Source organism: Lepidochelys olivacea, assembly GCF_965140295.1.
Source record: "Lepidochelys olivacea isolate rLepOli2 genome assembly, chromosome: 1".
NCBI lineage: Eukaryota > Metazoa > Chordata > Testudines > Cheloniidae > Lepidochelys > Lepidochelys olivacea.
Window position 1 is genome coordinate 237,458,291 of NC_140411.1, and position 14,688 is coordinate 237,472,978.

Sequence of the window (14,688 nt, forward strand, 5' to 3'; positions counted from 1 at the left end):
TCAGTGACAGCACAATTTTTAAGAGATTTTGAAAACTGTATAGAGTAATGAGTAGAAATGCATAAGAATTAAAATCAATATTTCAATAATGGGGGATACAGAGATGGACTTGAAAATATTGTAACTTTCATCCTCGACCCTGTAACTGGATCCAGGGGGGTAGACCTAGGAGCACATGCAGAGCTAGGTGTGGGTTTGGGGGCCGTAAGTTCTTGGATTCTTTAAAAAGTAGTCAATTAAAAAAACCCCTCATTACTAACTATTAGATTACAAAGCAGAGTAATCTAAATGGAGTTTACCATCACTAGTGACCACGCTGATCCCAAATCTTGCCATCTTTATGGTAGATGGCTACCTCGCTTTCTGTTTGCAGACTCTCTCCTAAGTTGCAGAATGACCAGAGAGATGTGTACTGGGACGCAAATGAGTTGGTGTTTTCCTTTTCTGTGCCTTTTTCCTCTTTATCAAGGGCTGTGATTTACAAGAAATGGTACCTCAATCTTACGTTTTTTATCTTACGTTTTTTATCAAGCGCTGTGATTTACAAGAAATGGTACCTCGATCTTATAGTGACAGCTGCCTTAAAATGCATATATTTATAGTTACTTCTGATGGTTTTTGTAAATTATACTCTATTGTATTTGGAAAGAAAATTTAGCTTTGCAGTCATCCTTTAACTGAAAATAGTTTTGAAGGTTTCAAATAATTTCTTGAAGAGTTTTTTCCTGATGATCACATATAGAAAGTCTAAATGTTACCTGAACTCCATCTGTTTGAGCACTTTACAAATAATCATATAAGTTACTCAAAGAACATCTCATATAGAACCAAGATTATCAATACATATAAAATAAGATGTTTGGTTGTAAGTGAAGTTACTAGCAATATGAGACCAGAAACTAGGTTATTTAGTGTCTAAGTCCACTAGCCCTCTCTAGAGGGCTATATTACAATCCTTATTAGTTCCAAATCCACATCACAAAATTGCCCCACAGCTTGACATACATATAAGGCAAGAGTGGCCCAGGACTTATATTTGCATGCTGCAGCAAGTCAGGACTCTACTGCAGAGTCTTACACAGCACACCCTAGATTAGGTGTGAATCCAGGTATTGCTGTTTTTCACTTTCCTCAGCACTGAACTTCCAGGAAAAATTTGCTAGGAAATCCACAAGGTTATAAGGTCATCTATTACAAGACCTGAAAACACTGATCCTGCTTCTTGAGGGAGAGAATCCCTGCAAAATTATATGCTGTTACCAAATTCTACTTCTATTAGGAATTATCTTTTACACATCACACACCTCATGCTGGACTAGTGTTTTTTTGATCCAGTCAAAGTGAGGATTACTCACCTTGTGCAGTAACAGGTTCTTTGAGATGATTGTCCCTGTGGGTGCTCCACTTTAGGTGTTTATGCACCCTGCGCTTATAATCGGAAATTTGTGGTAGCAGTGCCTAGTTGGGTCGTACACACAACGTCGCTGTCTTGCACTGCTCCAGGGGTTACACAGTGCCGCGTGACCAACCATCCCTCGGTTCCTTCTCTACCGCAGAGAATCTATATGAAACTCTGAAATAGAGTGGAGGAGGGAGGGCAGTGGAGCACCCCCAGGGACAACCATCTCAAAGAACCTCAGTTACGGCACAATGCTCTCTTCTTCTTTGAGGAATAGACCTGTGGGTGCTCCACTTTTGTGATGGTCGAGTACTGTCCCTCAGTGGAAGGGCTTCGGAGTTGCGTTATTGATGGTGGATAAAACCGTGAGACCAAACTGAGTGTCTGATTATGACTGTTGCTCTATAGCATAGTGCTTCGTGAATGTGTGGGCTAAAGCCCAAGCTGCTGCTCTGAAAATGTTGCTAACGGGAACATTGTTGAGAAAAGGTATGGATGCCGAAAGTGCTCTCAGAGTGTGAGCGGATTCCCTTTGTAAACGAAACTTTTGATAACAAAGGTGGATGCATCCTGATATTTACTTGGATAGTCTCTGTTTTGAGAGGGTTTCCCCTATTGAACATTCTGTTATAGAGACAACTAGTCTTGGTGATTTTCTAAATGTTTTTGTTCTTTCAATGTAGAAAGCTAATGCTCTTTGAACGTCCAGTGTGTGGAGTGATTCCTTTTTTTTGTCTGCATGTGGTTTTGGAAAAAACACAGGTAAGTAAATGGGTTGGTTCAAATGAAAGGGGGATGCAACCTTGGGTAGGAATTTGGGGTGTGGCCTTAAGGTAACACAGCCTTTAAAGAAAGTTGTGTGTGCCCATTAGGGCCCCTATTTCCCACACCCATCTGGCAGAGGTGATGGCGATGAGGAAAGCCACCTTCACAGATAGGTGGAATAGCGAGTAGGTGGCAAGCAGCTCAAATGGTTTTCCCATAAGTCCACGTAAGATGAGGTTGAGGTACCACGTAGGAGGTGGGTTCCTTATTTCGGAGAAGGTGTTCTCAATGCCCTTGAGGAAATGTTTAGTTGTTGGGTGGGCAAATATGGTGACCCCGTCCATCTTATCATGGAAAGCTATGACAGCCGCCAAGTGTACCTTGACAGAGCTTATGAAGAGCCCAGTGTTTTTAGTTCTAATATGTAATCCAGTACCCTTGGTAAGAGGGAGGATATTGGTAAGATCTGTTTGTCTTGGCACTAAATGTTGAACCATTTCCACTTACGGATATACAGGTCTTTCTTGTATTTGTTCTACAGCAATATGTCTTTTACTTCCTTCAAAACAGGCCGTTTCAATTCCTCTCAGCCATGGAGAAACCAGGCTTTGAGATGGAGTATTGAGAGGTTGGGATGGTGGACGTGTCCTGCATCTTGTGCAAGGTGGTGAGGTATTGGGGAAGATTTCGAGGAGAGTGCACCGCCATCTTTAGCAGGTACGGGAACCATGTCTGTCTGGGCCATGTAGGCGCTATTAGGATGACTTCGGATTTGTCCCTCTTGATCTTGTGTATGACCCGGGTTAAAAGTGTGTGGTTGGGGGAATGCATACATTAATGGTGCATCCCATTTTAAGAGGAGAGTGTTGCCTAGAGAACAGGGTCCCCAGTCTGGCTCTGGAGCAATATTGTGGGCACTTGGTGTTCTGTGCTGTTGCAAAGAGGTCTATGACAGGAAATCCCCATAGTTTGAATATTGTATGTAGAACTCCAGGGTCCATTTCCCACTCATGATTTTGTGAGAACTCTCTGCTTAGTGCATCTGCTGTTGTGTTTTGACATCCTAGAAGGTAGGATTCTGATATGTCAGTGTTGTGACTGATGCATCAGTTCCAGAGCGGTATTGCCTCTGGGCATAGGGAGTGTGACTGTGCATCCCCTTGAAGATTTATGTAAAACATGCACGCTACATTGTCCGTGAGCATCCTGATGGCTTTGATTTTTTGTTAGTGGTAGAAAGTGGTTGCCTGTGTTCTGAACTGCCCTTAGTTCCAACAAATTTATGTGCATTTTGGACTCTGATGGGAACCACTGACCTTGTACTGTGTTGCTGAGTCCTTTGTAGAAATGGGACTCCTGTACAGACTTACTTTGATTGTGTCCACCATCTTAATGAGTCCTTTACCTTGTTTGGCAATGTGAGATGTCTGTGTAGGCTGCGCCTGTGAGGTATGTTCACTGTTTGAAGGTAGGCCTGCACGGATCTCATGTGAAGTCTGTTGTGTTTGATGACAAATGACGTTGCAGACGTGTCCCAGTAATTGTAAGCATGTTCTGGCAGATGTTTGTGGATTGTCCATCACTGTTGAAATTAAGTTGATGAGTGTGATGAAGCGTTGCTGAGGTAGTGTTGCTGTCGCTGTTGAACAGTCGAGACAAGCTCCGATGAATTCCAGTTTCTGGACAAGACTCAATGTTGACTTTTAAAGCGTGTTTATTTGTAACCCTACATTTGTGAAAAGGGTTATCGTACTGTGCAGCACTTATTGCTTTGTGTTGTGTTGGTGCCCTTATGATGCAGTCATGCAGATATGGATATATCATGATTGTCTGCGGAGGAGTGCTGCCACCACTGCTAAAACTTTGGAGAAAATCCTCGGGGCAGCTGACAAGCCGAAAGAGAATACTTTGTGTTGGAAGTGTTGTTTTCCCAGGGTGAACCTTAGGAATCTTCTGTGTGATGGATGGATGGTAAAGTGAAAATACGCATCTTGCAGGCCGAGGGCTAAGAATACTGGAATTATAGTTATTAGTGTCACCATTTTGAAACATTGTGTTTTTACAAACTTGTTGAGTTTTCTTAGATCCAGAATGGGTCTCCACCCACCCATCTTCTTCTGCGCTAGAAAACAGTGTGAGTAAAAACCTTTCCCCCGTGCTGCATTGGTAACGGTTCCACTGCATCTAGGGCTACGAGATAGTTTATTTCCTGTTGTGGCAGGTATTCATGAGATTGGTCAGTGAAGAGGGACAGGGAAGAGGAGTGGGTAGGTGGGATGGAGATAAAAGGGGATGGAATAACCCTGTTGGATAATTTCTAAAAACCCATTTATCTGTAGTGATGGTGTTCCAGACTCGGTACTTGGTGACAGGCGATTTCCGAACGTTCGGGAGATATAGTCTGTTTCCAGTGTTAGAACGTGTGGTGTCTCATGCCCTCGACCACACCTTCAACATTGCTGTCTCAAGGTGGATTGCTGGGATGGCAAAGGTTGGTGTTGGTTTTGTGGATGTCTGGTTTGTCTTTGTTTGCACCGTTGGTCGTATTGCCTGTGCAGTTGCAAGTACGGTGGCGAGCAGAATCTCTGGGTAGAACACCAGCCATTTCTTTTTATTTGCAAGTATGTAAATGCCCAGGGATTTTAATGTTGTCCTTCAGGGTATGGAGGAACTTGTCTGTTTTGGCAGCGAATAATTTTGGGCCTTAAAAGGGCAGGTCCTCGTCCGTTAGAATCACAGAATATGAGGGTTGGAAGGGACCTCAGGAGGTCATCTAGGCCAACACCCTGCTCAAAGCAGGACCGATCCCCAACTAAATCATCCCAGCCAGGGCTTTGTCAAGCCTGACCTTAAAAACCTCTAAGGAAAGAGATTCCACCACCTCCCTCAGTAACCCATTCCAGTGCTTCACCACCCTGCTAGTGAAAAAGTTTTTCCTAATATCCAACCTAAACCTCCCCCACTGAGTAGATCTCCCTGGGGAACCCAGAGAGATGAAGCCATGATGCACAGTGCATGACCACAGATATTGTGATGGAGAATGCAGCCATGTCTGCAGAGTCAAGAGAGGCCTGCAGCGCTGTTCTAGCAATGAGATGGCCTTCAGCGATATTAGCATTAAACTGTTATTTTTTCTCTTCAATAAATTCTGACATTTTCAAAAAAATTCTGTGTATATTTGGACAGTGGGCCTCATAATTAGCTATGCAAAACTGCAGTGTTGCAAATTAATACAACTGGCGGCTAAAGAGGTCTAACTTCTTCCAGTCTCTGTCATTCGGGTTTGTTCTTGTATGGTGTTGTTTCCCCCTCTCATTTACTGCTTCCACCACTAGTGAGTTTGGTGTGGGGCGTGTAAATAAAAATTCAACTCCTTTAGATGGCACACAGTATTTCTTGACTGATCTTATGCATGATGGGGGTGCTGTTGCTGGTGTCTGCCAGATAGTTTTGGCAGGCTCAATAATAGCATCGTTGATCAGAAATGCCATCTTTGCAGAGGTAAATATTTGAAGTATGTCTAGTAGTTTATGCCGTGATTCAGGTACCTCTTCTAGTGATATGTCAAAGGACTCTGCCAACCTTTTGAAGAGTTCCTGGAATTGCCTGAAGTCATCCCCTGTGGTGGGAGCATTATACGTTCATCTGGTGACGAAGATGACAGGTTCACTGTTGGTAATGCTTCCTGGTCTGAAGTTTCCTCAATCACCTCCTCTTGTGTTTCTGAGGCTGCTGGGATAGGTGATGATGGTGATTGTGGTGCTCTTGATCTTGGTGGGCTAGGGGGCCTGTGATGTTGAGTTCTGTATACTGCCCATGGATCCCAGTAGGGCCAGTTTGGTGGGAATGGCATGGAGCGTGGTGCCCATAGTGCCGATACCAGGCATCACCACTCTGACAATGAGTGGTACTCTGGTTGGTGGGATGGTCCAGGTTTGGGTGAGGAGTGATGAGTTGTATACATCACCCCTTCATCCTCATTGTCATGAGAGAGAAGGGGAGCTGAGTGGGGTGGTCAGGCAGCTTGGTACTGATCAAGACGGAGTGCCTTCGGTACCGAGGAGCCGTGTTGAGCAGACCAGAAGGTCTGTATGTCTCAGGAACTGGTGCGGTACCATGAGCATCGGTATCAATGTTGGCACTGCTGGTGGTACAAGAGTGTGAGTAGTAACTGCTGGTGCCAAGGATCTTGTGCTCTGCTGTGTAAGCACCGCAGATGGCGCCATTGCGCCACTTGGTGCCAAACACCTTTTTGGCTCTGTGGGTACCGAGGTGGAGGGTTTCACTTTGCCCTGTGAGCCTCAGTTCAAGTTTGCCAGCTTAGGGTCTTTGGCTCTCTGAAAACCTGTGGTACCGGAAGGTCCTGGCTTCTCTGGGTCCGATGTGCTTGGTGCCATGGGTACCGAGGTAGACTTGGAGGTAGGGGATAGCTTTTTCTTAGCCAATTCCTGTTGTGATGAAGCCCGCCCGTTTTTTAGTAACCTTCTTGGGTAAAGTCTCTTTCGTAGTGGCTGCTGATGGTGACTGTTGGTCCGGAAGGGTCCTCAACTTGGGGTCTGAGGCTGGTCTCAGAGATTTCTCCATCATAAGGAGCTTAAGTTGAAGATCCATAACTTTTCTTGCTCTGGCCGTGAGATTACAGCAATGTGGACACTTCTGAGGAATGTGCGTCTTGCCGAGACAGCAGACACACTGTGCCTGTCTGACAGAGATAGGGATTGACAGTCTGCAAGTCAGACAGCATTTGAATCCTGGCGATCCGGGCATGCTGGAGAGGTTCTGTCCCAAATAAGAAGGGAGCAGTAACTCTACGAGAGCCTAAACTTAATCTTCCTACTGAGGGGAATAAAGGAGACTTTTTCTTGTAATAAATAAAGGGTAACAATGATTAACTACTAAGTATACTATAAAATATCTTATCTAAAGGTAAGTGAGGGTGCTGCTAAGCGCTCTGACTCAAGCCAAAGGGCAGTAGAGAAGGAACTGAGGGACAGTTGGTCACGCAGCATGATGTAACTGCCTTGAGCAGCGCAAGATGACAATGGTGCATGTGCAACCAAACTAGGCACTGCTACCACAAATCTCCGATTACAAGCACAGGGCACATGGATACCTAAAGTGGAGCACCCACGGGGACATTCCTCAAAGAACCACCATAAATTTGGCATCCACATGTTGCTTCTTCACACCTAATTTATTCCTAAAATATACCAGCACTGTAGTTGTTAATCTGCTGTCAAATGAGCTATGAAGTATCAGTAACTTTTGTCTATACTAGAAAAATTATTACCCATTGCTGACAACAGGTGTCAGCAACACATTAGCCCTTCTCTTCACAGAATCACATTGGGAACTTATGTTGAGTAATGGACAAGCAACTCAGTATGAGCTTCTAATGCAACAATATGGCAAAAAAGGACTAATGTGATCCTTGGATGTTTACATTTAGAGGGGTGGGGAGCAAGGAGTAGGGTGGTGTTTTTACCACTATACATAGCATTGGTGAGACTACTAGAATACTGCATACAGTTCTGATGTCCACATTTTAAATTTTTTTTTTTGAAAGATTGGAGGCGGTAAAGGGCAGAGCCACCAAAAATGATTCAAAGGCTGGGGGAATGCCTTACAGTGAGAGATTTAGATCTCAATCTGTTTACCTTATCAAAAGGAAGAAGGACAGGTGACTTGATTACAATGTATATGTACTCACCGGGAGAAACTGAGCACTGAAGGGCTCTTTAAATCTAGTGAAGAAAGACATAGCAAAAGCCACCGCTGGTAGCTGAACCCAGACAAATTCAAATTAGTAATTAGGCAAAAGTTTTCAACAGCGAGGGTGATTAAACATTGGAACAAACTACTAAGGGAACTGGCATACGCTCCATCTCTTGAAGTCTTCAGACCAAGACAAGATATCTTTCTGGAAGATAAGCTTCAGCCAAACACAAGTTATTGGGCTCAATACAGGGTTTGCTCAAATTTAATGGCCTGGTCAGATGAGATAATCAAATTATCCCGTCTGGCCTTAAACTCTATGAATGGGTACAGCTGGACACAATTTAACTGCAAGCATAGACCAAGACAAATGATGTTCAGCACCATTTCTGCAACTGCCATTTTAAAGGTTTTAAGCCGTTTTCTGAATGGTTCTGGACATGGTTCATTTTGTTCTATGATTACAGTTAAACTGCATTAAGCCATAATAAAAAAATTTCATACTACGGACAAAGGTTGAAGACTAGAGTAACGTAGTTGCGGACTGTGATTTCCCAAACGAATATGCTTATGTCATAAAAGCTCACAAAAAGTCTGGATAGTGTCTTTTCAAAAGTGGAAGTAATCTCTTCTCTGAACTCACTCTTCTGTTATTCTCTTGCTTCTGCCTCCATTCTCATTCCTAAAATCCTCTATCAGTTCTCCCTTCTATCGTCTCTATTCCTTCTCTCCCTGCTCCCTTTTCCTATCGTAGTCATTTTGTCTTCTTCCTTCATCCCACACTGGCATCTCATCTGAAAATCACAAGAGGTTCAGTACTATGCACTGTACCCTCAATTGTTCTGATAGTTTCAGATGTCTCAAAAATCATTTTTGGGTTGGGAAAAAAAACGATTTACCAACACAGGTTGATAATATGCTGTCTCTTTGCCCCACAACAAGAAAGGCACGTTGAAAAACAAAGCCCAAAAGGCAGGACTTTATGTACCTTTAATTCAGTATTGGGGATGACTCACTGGCACTAGATTCAATAACTAGTTTAGCAATAATACTGGCAACCACTAGAAAAATCAAAGAGCCTGATTTCAGGCCCTCAGTTATTCAGTAGGTTTTATCACCAACGTTTAGCACTTTACCAATTCAAATGTAATGAAGTCTATGGGGTCTCTGGCATAAGTGAATTTTAAAATGCTCTCATTGCTTACTTATGAACTGAATGAACTAAGGTAATACATTTTATTGTACTTTTTAAGCCAGTGGGATGTTTTAAAGTAAATGAAAGATAAAGCTTTTAAAGTAACTAAAGATCCAGAAATTAAACGTGGAAAACAAATACACTGTTATAAATCTCGATGCTTGCAAATTATTTTTAAATACCATTCTTAGATCTATCTTCTTGTTTTTCCTTAAAGTGACGTAAGAGGCTATAGTTGAAGATTCTGGAGTTGGTGATTTGGTTCTGGGAGGCACAACTCCAACAGGAAAATGTGAACCTATAAAGTAATAAAACAGCATCTTAACTGTTATGCAAAATGGCACATACAATATTGTATTGTTTTCCAACAAAAACATGTTAGGATGTGAAATCATTAATTGATAGGCTACCACTCTTATATTTACTATAAAAGTCATGATACCTAACTAGTATATCTGCAGATTTTTTTCTACGTAAATAATCCTACTCAAACTAAAATCTAGTCAGTGTTTAACCAGTACATTAAATGTGACCAGTAAAGGATTTTTTTAAAAAAAATTAACTTGTTCCTGTTTTGCTTCTTCATGATACATAAAGAAAATCCAAAAGATTTGCTTGGGCTTTCACAATTTTGTGTTCCTTTGCAAGTTTTTTCCCTTTGAAAATATCTGGAATGTCAGCTGTGATCTTCTTGGGTTTGGCTAGAAGAACTCTTGTAGATCTCAGCAGATTGCTACTGTTATAATTGGAGAAGTGGGAGGATGCATCTTTAACTAAAGCTTCCTTTATCCAAAATGTGAATTAGTCATGGAAGTTTTTTCTTTTCTAAAACAAAATAGACTAGATAGGCCCTGAACTCTTCCTGAACTCTTACTGAACAAGGAATGCTGAGCATCTGCCCAACAAACACACACATTTCAAGAAACCTTCAGGCCTTCTTTAGTCATTAAAACAGTAAAAGAAAGGGCACAAGCCTATTTTTCTTCTCCTTTGCAGGTCACTGGTCTCCAATTTCTAGAGTTTTACAGTCACAAATTCCTATTTTTAAATTTTTTTTTCTTTCTTGGAGGGTGAAGGACAAATGAAAGGAAAATAATTGACAGAGGGAAACATTAAAAATAACTAGTGCTGTAAAGTGCACAAAACAAACAAATCATAAAAATGAAAATAAAATGTTCCCTTCCAATATCTTATTATTTTATTGCAGTAGCACCCACTACATGTGGGTATAGTCATCTTAGGGCTTGTCTACATGGTGAGGCAATACAGACTACTGTGATGTGATTTCTAAAACACAATAAGGTGTTGCACATTAATTAGTTTGTCAGACCCTGCTGGTGTGCACTAAAGGTTCCTAGTGCGCTTTAAACATAGTGCTGGGTTAAAGCACACTCGAAACCTTTAGTGCCCACAAGCAGGGTATATATGGACCAATTAATTCATAACACCTTAGTGCACTATAGAAATCACACTGAGTGCGCATTACACCATCATGTAGACAAGCCCTTATATGTGGTTTGTTACAACAGTAAGTAAAATAAAATTTTAGATATGTGATTTTTAAATTGAGCTCTGCTGAAATTGTTTGGGATATGAAGGTACGAAACAATACAAATACAAGTATAAGCAATATGCTGTTACTACATGTAGACAATTGGGAAAAACTGACTACTTATATTCTCCCTCATGCTGTTGGGTTTTTTTTTGAGTAAAGAGAACTAGACTGAATTAAGTGCCTTAGAAGACTAAGTGCTCACTGGGTGGAATAAACAGTAACAGCTACAATAAAATTACCTCAATCTACTGGTAAGAGGAAGGTTCTCCCACTCATTTGCCACACTGAGGCTGTAGCTATTTTTTTTTAAGTGCCATCTATATCAGCTAGGCAGCTTATTATCTGCTTTTCTTTAGTGAGGCCTGTTTTTTCACAGACAGACAAAATTATTTCTCCATTTATGAGAGATAAGGTGAGTGAGGTAATCCACAAGGATTAAATGCTTTTTCAACTCTCTAAAACTATACAACATAAAACCACACAGTTAACTTTAGGCCACATTCAGCCAAGTCCCATAACAGCAGCATCTCATGTGCCTGCTGAGTCATCACATCTTTCAATTTGGCTAATGGGGGTGCAGCACATATTGGTAAATTGAGGGGATTTTTACAACTGCCTTTTCCAAACACAACTTTTAAAAAGCTATTTTACATGTTTTAACAAGTGGTATTAGATTCCTTAAGTGAGCGTTCATGGTGAAGGACTCTACCAAGTAATTAATAGCTTTTATGGGGACTATATGAAGAAGAGAAACAGGCATTCGGCAACAGCACAGACCTTTATTGTGAGTATATTCCAAGGGCAATAACATTAATTCTATTGTATCACAGGACAGAAGGCAATTCAACAGTTACAGGGTTTAAAAAAAAAAAACAAACCCCACATTATTTCCTTGTCTTGAGAGAGTTTGAAAATTCTGTGATGCTGCCTTTTTGGACATTTTGATAACATACTGTTGTGAGTTGGATTAAAAAACTGCATAAGGGCAAGGACAGAAAATGGGTAATTGTTCAAGGAAGTGATGTGCGTGGGATGTGAATGAAGTGATCTGACACAGTGTCAATAAGGATTTCAGGATTATTGTTGAGTGTAATGTTTGATTTCTCTGTGGTTTGATTGACTGAAATCCTTCTCTTGTTGTATAACTAAAGCATTTGATTGCGGGAGCTGTTTCATTTGTATCAAGAAATGGACATACTATTTGTAAAATAAACATTATATACACACACACACACAAATAAAATAACAGTTTCTACAAGGCACTTACAATATTCTGTACTCCTTGTGAAAGACTGAAAAACAGATTGGAAGTCAACATGCTTGGTACTAACCTTTAGTTGTAGAAGTTTCTGACTCTGAAGCTGGTTCTGTCTTTTCTTCACCATTAGACTCATCAACTTCTGCCACTGTTGTTAACTCTGGCTCACTCTTATAAAGTCTATAATCTGGACCCTAGAAGATGACAATAGTAAAAGATAACGAACACTGATTTATCATTTAAATGTTAGTATCTTAAGAATCAAACAAGGTAATCTTGCAGCTGATTTTGCTCTCATTTAAATTTATTGTTTTTGTAAGCCAATGCTCCATTGCTCAGGGGCTTGTGTAGTGATAGTCATTTTGCAATTAACATGAAACAAACTGCCACAGACTTTCAAACGCTATATAAACTGAGTAACTGATGTGAAGGAGAAAATTTACCATTATTATGTAACACTAACCCCAACAAACAAACAAACACTAACTATAAAAGGCTTCAACAGATACATGATTGCCAGGACTGGGGTTTGTATCATGTAACAAGAATTCAGAAAAATCTGATTTTGAAAAAGTGATCAAAATATTTAGAATCTCCGTGAGAGTCTTGTTTTGATGTTTGATTCTTAGAATACGTTTATAAGCATGGTATATCTGATCAAAAAATGTCAAATGCAAATGATGCAGCTGGAAATAAAACTAATTAGCCAAAAAGGAATTACACAGCACAAAAGCATCCAGATGTCAAAATAAAAGTGACTGTGCAGAGGATGGGGGAAATGCTTAATGTACATTGTGGCAATTTTAGCCACTTACACAGTAAGATCCATTTCTCTGATATCCTTGAACTTGGTGAATCTTCTTTTCTTCCAGCAGATGTACTGGGCCCCTGCTATAACAGAGCAAGGAGCTGCTATCACTGGGCAGAGAGGGGATTATGGGAGGATGCTCTGTAAAGTCATAGGACCGAGGGAGTGGAGGACGAGGTGGGACTACTTCCTCTTCCTAAAGATTGTAGAATAGTTACCTTATTTAGATATGCACACCTGTTACAATTATTTATAACTTTTAAAAAGTATATTCCTATAGCTATATAAGCTTTGTGTTTTGCAATTGAAGCGACACTGTCATACTAAAAAGATATATTAACAAACAACATTGTTTTCCTAACACCATCTAAATTCATGGAGATTGAAATACTTCTCTTTTAAATCTCATTTTCACTATTTACTTTCTGCATCTCACTCAGCTAGTTATGTTTTCATTTCTATCAGTTGTACTTTCTGCCTCTCATGCACAAACATGCTTCTGTTGTGACTAAGAGTACTGATTTCATTACCCCCCCATTTTAATTGAAATTCATTATTATTAAAAGATTGTGGTGCATATTAGATTTTCTATAACCTTTATAAACCAAGCTTAAATTTTGGGTGAAACACAAAGTTGACAGTGTCCCTTTAAAGCTACAATTTCTAGATATTTTGGGCCTGATTTCCAGATGGGTTGAACACTTGACACTCCCATCGATTTCATCTGTTTTTGGGGTGCTCGGCACACCTGCGAACCAGACTTTATATATGAAGAGAGATGTAAAACAATATAATTTTTCTCTCCATGAAATATGCCTGGGGGAAAAGAATATCAAGATTTACATTTTTGCGGTAAAGGCCTGGGAACAGAAAAGGGTGAGTAATGGGGGACACAGAATCATGAATTGGTAAGAATATGAAGTCACAGAAGAAATGAAAATTAGAATTACTGTCTGGGACTTTAACCTTCAAAAGTAATCCAATAATTCAGTAACAGATCTACCAATTTAAATATACTGAATACACATTTCTTATACCATTAGAAGAGTTCAGAAATAATTTTTATCAGCCAATAATTTTTAATTCAGAAATTCATTGATGCTAAAATGTAAAACTACTAAAATCATACCTCATTTTTATACTTAATAGCTGAAAAAGACTTTGATCCGATGGTACCTGTTTAAAAAAACATGAAAATCTGTTTAGAATAAATAACTATTAGGAACTAGCACAAAAGCCTGTCTCTGTATTGACTGAAAGGCTTAAACACACACTAATTTCAACTGGTAAATAATTTCAGTTACACTTGTTTACAGCAACTATAATGTCAAACAGTTTTCAATCAAGCAAAAAAGCAAATACAAAGTTTATTCCCTAGAAGTACAATGTGGTTTAATAAAAGCAGCCCATTTACCTGCCTCTGTAGAAATTCTTTGCTGTTTATGTTTACTCAAACCTTCCATGACATCTTGAATTCTCCAAAGTTCCTTCTGAATCTGAGCACGCTGTATACCTGCTGACTCAGTCTGCCAGTAAAGAGACATGGGATAGCATGTATAATATGGTGCAAGAACAAACAATTTTACTATCTGTAGACAGTATCACGTACACAATTTTATCTCCTCACTGAAAGGAACCAGGATTTAGGAAACAATCTGATAATTGACACTCCCCATCCACATTGATATAATGTTCACACTATCTGGAGGTTAGTGTAATCTCTTCAGGGTGGTGAGTGAAGTAGTCACCATCACAACAATTGACTGCTCACACATTCCAGCTGCCTGATTCAGCAGCTTTGCAAATCTCATCTTTCAAAATGAAAATTAAGCAATTTGACAGAGCATTTCACTAGTGAAACAGGAGGACACAATGTCTCAATCTACAAAGGAAAATCAAAACAGGGGAATTCACCACTGAACACATTACTACAGCTCTGTGGGATGATTCTTCATATGTTGAGCTGTTTGCACATCTTGCATTGGCCAAAAGG

The 14,688-nt window shown here is 40.3% G+C and overlaps 1 protein-coding gene across 13 annotated transcripts in view; it reads right to left on the reverse strand.

The window, feature by feature from the left end:
• Window positions 1-14,688, reverse strand: part of PLEKHA5 (pleckstrin homology domain containing A5) — a 275,009-nt gene that overhangs the window by 17,666 nt on the left and 242,655 nt on the right. For 8 of the 13 annotated variants that reach the window (XM_084635414.1, XM_084635412.1, XM_084635415.1 and 5 more), the window contains 4 exons: window positions 14,110-14,221; window positions 13,825-13,871; window positions 11,961-12,081; window positions 9,257-9,372 (listed from right to left, as the gene is read on the reverse strand). In XM_084635414.1, the coding sequence (XP_084491540.1) occupies window positions 9,257-9,372; window positions 11,961-12,081; window positions 13,825-13,871; window positions 14,110-14,221 (396 nt within the window). Of the gene's footprint in view, window positions 1-9,256; window positions 9,373-11,960; window positions 12,082-12,702; window positions 12,892-13,824; window positions 13,872-14,109; window positions 14,222-14,688 lie in introns of all 13 variants that reach the window. The other 5 variants (XM_084635411.1, XM_084635405.1, XM_084635410.1 and 2 more) reach the window with 1 other exon arrangement.